We start from the raw sequence: 10,908 nt of genomic DNA, 5'->3' as shown, positions 1-10,908 counted from the left end.
CATCGGATGTGCTCAACTTCATAGAACAGTGCGAAAACTTTCTGGATATCAGGCCACTCCCCAGTGTGGAGCTTGTGGGCACACTGAGCATGGTTCTGAGAGGACCAGCTCTGAGCTGGTGGAAGGCAGAGAAGAGCAAGGTAACAGATTGGCAGTCTTTCAAAGAGGCTTTTATGGGTGCGTTTCTTCCAGATGATTACCTCACGGAAGTGGAAGATAAGCTGAGGTCTCTGGTTCAGCAGCCACGTCAACGTCTGAGAGATTTTGCCTATGATTACCGAGCACTTTGCCTCAAGTGGAAGCCTGATATCACGGAGGAAGAGATGGTGAGCCGCATCCTTAATAACATCAACCCCAGAGTCGCGGGCTGTCTAAGAGGGACGGTGAGGACGGTGGAACAGCTGGTGAAGGTGGGCTCTATGGTAGAGAAGGATTGTATGGGGGCGAAGGATTATTGGCAGAAAGTGGACAGTCTGAATGGTAAAGAAAAGGCCAATAAAAAACCACCGGAACGTCATTTTCCCAAAAACTTGGCAGGACTCTCTGTTGCTCAACCCCATTCACTAAATTCTCTTCTCCTGGTGCCTGTAATAGTAAAAGGTAAAGAGGTGAAGGCGGTGGTGGATACAGGTAGTACGTACACCCTGATGCAGGAAAACCTTTGGAGACAGCTAGGAGGTGAGACAGCATCTGACACTCCAGGTTCCCCTCAGCGCTTCATCATGGCGGATGGAAAGGTGCACCAAGCTATGAACCAGAAAACCATCTGCTATAAATGGCATGATAAGGTATGCAGAGTGGAGACGTATATAATGAAGGATGATCACCTGGCGTTTTCCATTATAGCTGGCTTGGATTTCCTGAGGGCAGCTGAAGCCATTGTGAATGTAGGCCAAAGTAGATATGGCCTGAAAATGGGCAAAGGATATATATATTATCCCTTCTTATCTGCCCTGATGAATACAGATCTGTCTACAATCCCAGTGGGTGAAAGAAGATCCCATACTGCTAGTGTGAGTCTTTACTATGCCTTACCTCCCACCTGGGAAACACAACTCGCTACCCTGGAAACTGAGGTTGCTCCGGGCTGGGATTCCGACAATCCGCAGGAGTTGCTGAAACTGATGGATACCTGGCCTCGCACCACATCTAATGTCCTGGGCAAAACATCAGTGGAACATCACAAAATCATCCTATCGGATGAAATGCCGATTAAATCTAGAGCATATAGGGTATCTCCTTTCAAGAAGAAGATCATTGATGACCAGGTTGACCAAATGCTAAAAGACCACATCATTGAACCCTCCTGCTCTCCATGGTCAGCACCAGTAGTCCTGGTCCCCAAACCTGATGGATCCTACAGGTTCTGTGTGGACTATAGGAGGCTCAACAGCAAGACCATACCTGATGCTTATCCAATGCCTCTTATTCATGACATCCTGGAATCACTGGACGGCGCCACTTGGTTCAGCACATTGGATCTGCAGTCAGGCTATTGGCAGGTGGATATGGAGGAAAAGAGCAAAGAAAAGACAGCCTTCATCACCAACCAGGGACTATTCCAATTCCGAGCCATGCCTTATGGGCTCAGGAATGCCGCTGCCACATTTCAGAGGCTTATGGAGAAGGTTCTGGCAGAATTGAGAGGAAAATTCTGTTTCGTATACATAGATGACATTATCATCTATACACGATCCTTAGAGGAACACACCAAACAGTTGAACTCCATAATGCAACGACTGGAACAGGCATCTCTTACCCTTAACATGAAGAAGTGTCACTTCTTTAAAAGACAGTTAAAGTTCTTGGGGCACATTGTCTCAGTGAAAGGAGTGGAGGTTGATAGGGAAAAAACTCTTGCTGTTGCCCAATATCCTCTTCCCAAAGACCTCAAAGCTCTCCAACGCTTTCTGGGATTAGCCGGGTGGTATCACAAATTCATTCCCCATTTTGCTGACATCACTGCCCCTTTGAATCACCTAAAGAAGAAGGGAGTAAAATGGGACTGGACTTCTGAGTGTCAAACAAGCTTTAATAACATCAAACAAGTGCTACAAGACCCTCCGGTATTGATGCAGCCTGACCTCAACCAATCTTTTCAGGTGCATACGGATGCCAGTGATGTAGGTTTAGGAGCCATTCTCACTCAACAAATGCCTGAAGGGGAAAGAGTAATAGCTTATGCTTCTAGGACCTTAAGAGGAGCAGAATTAAATTACTCTACCTCTGAAAAAGAGTGTTTGGCGGTGGTCTGGGCAGTGGAAAAATGGAGGCATTACCTTGAAGGGAGTCAATTTGACATTTACAGCGATCATGCTGCTTTAACATGGGCTTTCAATAGTCCCAAAACTTCCTCACGACTAACCCGATGGACTCTTAGGTTGCAGCAATTCAACTTCCAAGTACACCAATATGTAACACTCCCCTAAGCAACTAAGAGGAGTTTACACTATAAAAGGAGAACTGTCGTCCAGTTGGAATAAATCAAAATGAATGGAGCAGTAATAGACATTATAAATGTGGTTAACCTGAAGCGCTGGTTCGGACGTTCTCCTCCGATGCCGATGGCTGGGGGGGGGGGGATCTATGTAGCGTGGCCACATAAGGGGAAGTATATTTATAGTAGATCGACCTATAAGAGGGTGGATATATGAGCATATGAGGGTGGATGTACTTCCCCTTATGTGGCCACGCTACAAGAGGGAGATAGCCCCACTGTGTATTTTATTTTGGGGTAAAAATAGACAGAATAATTCGAATGTGGGTAGAGTAGGGAGTTAGTTAGAGGGATTTTTGTATTTCTTTATTCTTTTTATAAGGGCCCTTTTCCTGAAAATATTTTACTCATATAATCTTCCTGGATATTATGCCTATATAATCCTATTGAGAATATTTTTGCATATAATCACACTAACTGTCACAAATATGAATATGTGAATGAGAGGGGACGCTAGAAGGTTTAAAGCAGGTCATTGCCCGTGGTACGATGTAATGCAACCAGACATAAAGGGAAAAGATAAGAATGTTTTTATTACTAATAATCACTTTATTCACTTTTTACTTTTATATTTTGAATATATCCTGTAACAAGTTAGAAGTTTGGAAATTACATGCATTGAACCATTGGAACATGTATATAGTTATAGTGCAAAAGAGGAATTATTTGCAAGCGCGGTTGTTGACTGTTGAAGAAACATGAGCTGACTCAACTGGTGGTTTAAAAACCCGCTGTCAGCTCCAACACCAGATAGCGCCCTAGGCGAGACTAGGGCACCTCTGGCAACGATGGAGCAACCCAGATAGCACTCCAGGCCACCGGAAGCGCCTGCGCAGTTCCTCTGGCACCGATGGACAGATATTAAAGCTCCAAGTTAATACAACAAGATGAGTTGAATGTATTTAAAGTTTGATTGAAAGCTTGATGTTTGAATTAACACATCCCTTAAAATGATGGTCTGACAGGAAGGTGAGATCTTTTACTCCGCTCTAGCCAAGTGGGGGCAGAGATGTTTGGTCTCATTCTTCCTCCAGGGTGTACCTTGGTGATGAGGTCAATTGGTAAAAGATGGATGGCCTATATTGACCATATAGAATAGGTTAAGAAAGAAGAGTGACCTGCTCATGAAGATACATTCTGGGAAGAAAACGGGATGGGGGGATGTGTTGGAGAATTTTATACATGAGTCTATGTTGGAGAATTATATCTGTCTCATACATGAGTCCAGATGCATGATACTAATATTAAAGGAACTAGGCCTAAAATATGAGAGGCCCAAAATTACAGGAAACAGAGAAAACAGGTTAAAGGGGACAAAATGATGGGAAACACTGAACCTGTCAAAAGTGTATGTGAGGATAGGAGTCGTCTGAGGACAGGACAGAAAAACTGGGTGAAAGGGTGTCTAAGGACGAGAGTGGAAAAATACCCAAAAAACCATATATGAAATCATATTTAATAAAGCGCATGCGCCAGTATGGCCACCAATAGAAATTAGACATTAATGCAGGTGTTTCTAATCGTGGTGAAGTGATAAGGAGGAGCAAAGAGAAAAAGATAACAATATGAATGCTAATTGGACACCAAGTGTACATTAAATGATGTAAAAAATCTTTATTTGAGAAGTTAAGTTAGGGCTGGGCGATTTAAATCGTGAGATTGTTATGCGCATCTCGTCAGTAAAGCCGGTTCCTTGATTAGTAGTAAATCGCCATCGGAGCAGCGTTAAATTAACACTCCTGGGGCTGGGAGTGTATATGAGTCCACACTCACGAGTGTAAAGTGTTAAAATATGAGTGTTAAATTAACACTTAAGAGTGTTAAAGTTAATGAGATAATTAAGTGATTCATTTAGTGATGATTGAGCATTATTGAAGACACCTGATGTTAACAAGCAGAATCACTGAAGGAGAAAATCACAAATTGTAAGCCACCGTTATCGTGATGGGTGTTTGCATTAGTTGGCCTCTTGACCCTTATATATTTACTTTAAATGTTACTGTTGTTTGTCTGCTGTTATTGATGTATAACAGTTAAATGAACAAAGTAAAGTGTGATCTGATAGTATTGGTTATTTTTTGACATAATCATGCTGTGATCTGAAAAATGAAACTTATTGAGATAGTTTGATTTAACTTGTTAGCAGCAGTTTTGAGATTCTACAGCATATGATTATCAGTACTTTACTTATAATCTAAAATATTTAATAATATTGTTCTGACCAAAACACTTTCAAATGAATTTATTTAGAAACACAGACATCAATAATCAGCCTGTGAATCTCAACAATGGTGACAATAATAAAGCATGTTGCAGTGGCTGCCACCAATCACAACTCATTAATGGCTCCCATCATGCATTGCGGTATGAATAAATTATGATCTGAATTGTCTATGTAATTTACTTTTCCTAATTGAATATTCTGCTCGTCACCATTGTTGAGATGCATAGACTGAATCTTGACGTCTGTGTGTGCCTAAAAGTCATTTTTTTGCTTTTTTTAAAACAACTTTTAAGAAATCCTTTCTATTATATCTAAAATTCTGGGCATTTATGCAGATTCACAGTTATGCTTTAAACAACAACATAAATCTAAGTCAGAAAGAAGGATCTTAATGAGTTCAGTGATCAAGTTCAAATGATGAATGTCATAATGAATGAATGAATGAGGCATTTATATAGCGCTTTCATATGTACTACTGTACACCCAAAGCACTTTACAATCATATCAGGGAATCTCTCCTCAACCACCAACAGTGTGTAGCATCCACTTGGATGATACGACGATATAACCAACACCATTAGATCACTTTATTCTTTGTTCATCTGGCAGTTATAACTCAGATACAGCAGCCCAACAAAATCTAAAGTAAACATATAAGGGTCAAGAGCCCAACTAAAGCAAACAATGATCGCCATAACGGTGGCTTACAATTTGTGATTTTCTCCTTCAGTGATTCTGCTTGTTAACATCAGGTGTCTTCAATAATGCTCAATCATCACTAAATTAATCATTTAATTATCTCATTAACTTCAACACTCTTGAGTGTGGACTCATATACACTCCCAGGAGTGTTAATTTAACACTGGAGTTTTTGCTGTGTACAAAGAGCCGTAGTTAACTGACAAGCTGAGCCATATCGCATTAATTATCGCTGGCGATACGTCCGCAATATTAATGCGATATGGCTCAGCTTGTCAGTTAACTACGGCTCTTTGTAGTAAATGCCGCTCCATCTGAAAGCAGGTGATGGCGATTTACTACTAATCAAGGAACCGGCTTTACTGATGAGATGCGCATAACAATATCGTGCGATATATCGCCCAGCCCCACTGTATAGACTATTGAACAATTATATATAAAACAAAAGTGGATTTAACATAAAAATGTAGCTAATGTATGTGTTTAATGTAACCTTCTCCCTTTAAATTATTTGATAGTTCAAGAATAATTTATGCAATGTTATATTTTTTAAAGAATTGTATAGAGACTCTCTGACAACTCTGACTCTATCCATTAGGCCATAACTGCTAAACTTTATAGATGTAACATGACAGACAGTGAATGTGATTAACCCATGTGCAAACTGCAAAGAAAACCAGTAACCCAGTGTTACATTGTGCAACTGTTACATTAGAAACATTTTCACCTGTTACTCTCACTGCTGCAACCCAATGAAGACAGTCATACTCATCAATAACTGGAATTTATTTTCACTGTAAAAATAAAAGCTGTAATTGATCATTTGTTTTCATGAATGAAAGAATGCATGAATGAAATATTAATTTCGAACAATTAAAAAACAAATTAAACAAAAGACAGCAACACGTGAAATATCCATCAATAAAATAAAACAAAAACACACAAAAAAATTTTTTTCACTCAAATAAAACATGTTAGCGCAAGAAAGTAAATTGTTTAGGTTACCTAACCAAATGCTTAGGTAGCTACAAAACAAAACTAATATAATTTTCTCTGATAAAAAAAAAAAAAAAACTTTTATGCTTACATGCTTTAAAATACAAAGTTAAATAGTAATAATAATAATAACAATTGTGTTAAACAGAGTGAGCCAAGATTTTTTTTTTTTTACAACAAAACACAGAATACATAATTTCCCTGTGGCAGAAGATGATATTATTTAAGTTATGCTAATAGCGATAATTTTAGCCATTGCAATAAGTGTTTTTTTTTGTTTTTTTTTCTGTCGGAAAAATTGTTACCCCTGTTAATTCTCAATAAGAACTTCTGTAGACGTCTAACAGAAATAAAGTCAACCTGGTTAGTAATAAGTGAAGCTGGTAAAGCTGTTTGTGGAGTTGTTTAATCAGATCTTGAGATATTTTATGTATTTTATCTTCAGTTGATTTCATCTAAGGCTGTGGCTGGAAGTCAGTTGTAGTTCTTGTGTTTCTCTTTCCTTAAGCGATTCTGCTTGTTAACAGCAGGTGTTCATCAATAATGCTAAATTATTATTCAATCACTTAATTATCTCATTAACTCCAACACTGATTCAGTGTTACATTTAACAGCCTGTAGTGTGCACACTGAGCAGTGTTCATTTCATCTGGGCAAACCCATGTGGGGCCTACATGGAAACTGAGAACAAAACTGTCTGGGTCCCAGTTAGATAGCCCAGGTCAAACCCATTTGGGGCCCACATGGCTGTGCTGGCTGGGAAATATTCTGAAGGCTTCAGTAATTAATTCATCTTAATGAAACCAGTGGATCATGATGCCAAGCGTGACTGATGTTGCTGGAATTCACGAAACCATTTATGGTTTTGTGAACTGCAGAAACATCAGTATAGACGAAACCACAACTTCTGCGTTGTGTAGATATTGAGCACCATCAGACACTCAAACACAGGCTTTCATTCATCTGAATATTTTTTTTTCACTTCTGATAAACACAAATGAATCGCTCTTAAATGTCCTGTCTCTCCCACACAATCATGGTGCAAAAGAGTCTAAAAAGCAAAAAAACTAATGAAGCAAAAGAGATTGCTTTACACAAGAAAATTGTATAAAACAGAAAGCATACTTGATATAAACACCCAAACAAGCATCCTCTACAGGTGAAACTCCCTTACATGTTCTGTCTCGAGTAAATGTGCTATCTTATCACCATTCGATAAATAATAATAAAAAAAAATAAAAATAAATAATAACACACTTAATTGAAATAACATTATAAACATGATTTAAGATGGATATATATAAAAGACTTGAGAGCTAAAATGAACTCTACCTATCCCATGCAAATATGGTGCAAAAGGGAAGAATAAGAGCAAGCTCTGGAAATAAGACACCATGACTCAGTTAAAGGGCAAACCCTCACAGATAGACAGCTATACACAGTAAAATCCCTGGTGTTAAATTTAACACCGCTTGGTGTTTATATGGGAACCACCAGCAGGGTGTTAAAAGTAACACTGAAGCAGTGTTAGAGTTAATTAGATAATTTAAGTGATTAATTGAGTGATGATTAAGCATTGAAGACACCTGATGATAACAAGCAGAATCACTGAAGAAAAGAGAAACACAAGAACTACGACTGACTTCCAGAGATGAAATTAACTGAAGATAAAAGACGACATTAAATCTCTGAAGATCTCAGCAGAGGAGGATTAAACAACTCCACAAACAGCATTACCAGCTTCACTTATTACCAACTAGTTATTGAGAATTAATAGAGGTGTAGATGTTGATGTTTTATTTTAAATAATATGTTTTAGTAAATTCGCCATTATGGTGATCAGTGTTTGCTTTAGTTGGGCAGTTTGACTCTTTGCTTTGCTATTCAAGTTTGTGGTCTTTGTGACAGTGTTTACCAAAACACATAATTTTGTTACAAAGTATGCCAGAAACAAAGATGATTAAGTGATGGAGTTTTAACCATCATGAAGTAAAATGATTCACTAATGTCACAAATTTGCAAAAATGGTATTTGTTATTAAAATATTAATATTTCAACAATGATCATTTCTTGCCACTGAACAGACACTCTGAATTATGTGTTGTTGTTTTTTTTGACCATTGTGGAGCAAATTATTTAAGACACACACAGACATCAAGAATTAGCTTATGAATCTCAACAATGGTGACATGCTTCCTGCAGCAATGCATGCTGGGAGCCACCATATTATAAAACTAATGGCTCCCAGCATGCATTGCAGCATGAAGCATGTCACCATTGTTGTGATTCATAATCTAATTCTTGATGTCTGTGTGTGGATATGTATGGGTGTATGTGTCTTCGGTTTATTTTCTTGCAATGTATTTAGAAGTTAAAATTCCGAATGTTTGATCTCTGGAAAAAAAATATTGACGGTAAAAATCTGTTAATAACAAGTTGCCTTTTTTGGTCAGTTATGACATTTGTCAAACATTTTTTTTATGTTGATGAAACATACATAATATCTTAATTTATGATTTCCTTTGCAACGAATTATGTGTTTCAGTAAACATTGTTGCAAAGACAACAACTAACATTAAAAAATATATATAAATTGTCAAACCACCCAACTAGATGGAGTACTGATCACAATGATGGTGACCAAACATTTTAATCTAAAAAATTGTCATTCTCAAAAAGAACTTCTGTTGATGAATGACAGAAATAAGGTCAAACTGGTTTGTAAGAGCGATTTCATGTCTTTTCAGTTGATTTCATCTAAAGCTGTGTCCGGAAGTCAGTTGTAGTTCTTTTGTTTCTCTTTTCTTCAGTGATTCTGCTTGTTATCATCAGGTGTCTTCAATAATCAAACAATCATCACTCAATTAATTAGTTAATTATCTAATTAACTCTAACACTGCTTCAGTGTTACTTTTAACACCAGGGAATTTACTGTGTACCAGGTATGCAGATATGAACAATTTTGTGTTCGTCATACTTAATATATTTAACAGTATAATTTATATATCGGTTATATTAGCAATATGACAAAGCCTGAATGATCCATCTCTTATTTGCACTTGTGGAAGTTGCCTTGTTTTGGTCATTGTGACTTTACATCTTACAATGTGACTTTAAATCTCAGAATTGCAACTATTTCTCATAACTGTAACTTTATATCACACACTGCAAATTTATATTACAACATGACTTGTTTTTTGCAAAGCAACCTCATACATTGTGACTATAGCTCACAATTGCAGCTCTATTTCTGACAATTGTGACTATTTATTGATTTCACAATTGTGAGACAATTGCATGAAATCGTAATTACCTGTTCGTTTTTTTGCTCTGAGGTGTAAATGTGTCTCTGTGGTTTCTCACAGGAGGTTGTTAAATCTGACACAGAGACACTGAAGATTCGGGATAAACCCCAAATCCAGCATAGAGGGGTTCAGTGAATGTGGTGTTGAATGTGTATATGTGTGTGAGTGTGTGTGTGTCAGAGACGCTGTAGAAGGACAGAGTGCCGGCAGAACAGTCCAGATAGACACCTACTCTATTAGAGCGGGCTGAAGGGCCAGATACTTCAGTGCTTTCATTATTGAACCAGACTGTGTAATTCATATCAGAACAGTACATACTCCAGGACTTATCATTCAGTCCAAACCAACAGTCAGTCCCACTTTTCCTGTCGATTCCTTTATATGCCACTGCTACATGACCCGAGCCACTCCATTCAACCTCCCAGTAACAGCGTCCAGTCAGACTCTCTCCACACAGAACATGCTCCTGGAGCTCAAATCTGTCTGGATGATCAGGATACGACTGTTTCTCTTTCACACATGCTGCCTTTCTGTTGTCCTCAGACAGGATGAGTTGAGTGTGTGCTGTGTTTATATCCAGTGTGAGATCACAGGCATCTGAACACAACAAGAGAGATCAGCACATCTTTGACATTGTTAAATATGCACAGGTGTGTGTGTGTGTGTACTCGGTAAACCCTACATTATGAGGACCAAACGTCTCCACAGTGTAGATAATAACTGTAAATTTTGACATTTTTTGGTCCCCATGAGGAAAACAGCTTATAATTTTAGGTGTAAGGTTAGTGTAAAGGATAGAATATACAAAGTTCTGTCATGAAACTCTAGATGGCGCAGGCTGATAGGTCTTTAACTCAATCGGCTTGTAATCACATCATTCTCTGTAGGACACAGCTGATTGGTCCGTGCTGTATCAGTAGCCAATGAGCTCGCTGCTCAACCTTCAAATACTTGGTCAGCATTAGGGGTGGTGAAAAAAAATCGATTATTGATTAATCGCGAGTATGTTATGGACGAGTATGAATCGATTATTAAATTTTCAAAAATCGTTTTTTTTTTTTTTTTTTTTTTTCATTTTATTTTGTAAAAAATGTTATACCAGAAGTTGAACATCACGAACGCGCCCAGTTCCAGTTAGCAAGCGCGTGTAACGGCAGCCAGAGCGAGTGAGAGCAGGTGTGTAAAAT

At 38.2% G+C, this 10,908-nt stretch overlaps 1 protein-coding gene across 1 annotated transcript in view; it reads right to left on the bottom strand.

Moving 5' to 3' along the window:
• Window positions 1–5,770: 5,770 nt before the first annotated feature.
• LOC311286326 (NACHT, LRR and PYD domains-containing protein 3-like) overlaps window positions 5,771–10,908 on the bottom strand; it is a 39,000-nt gene continuing 33,862 nt past the window's right edge. The window contains exon 9 of the mRNA XM_084402491.1: window positions 5,771–10,318. Coding sequence (XP_084258617.1) covers window positions 9,789–10,318 — 530 coding nt within the window. The 3' untranslated portion in view covers window positions 5,771–9,788. The remainder of the gene's footprint in view (window positions 10,319–10,908) is intronic.

This window comes from Rutilus rutilus, assembly GCF_951802725.1.
Source record: "Rutilus rutilus genome assembly, chromosome: 2".
In the NCBI taxonomy this organism is placed as follows: Eukaryota; Metazoa; Chordata; class Actinopteri; order Cypriniformes; family Leuciscidae; genus Rutilus; species Rutilus rutilus.
Note: the sequence above shows the minus strand (reverse complement) of the source record. Positions and strands in the feature narration are given on the sequence as shown.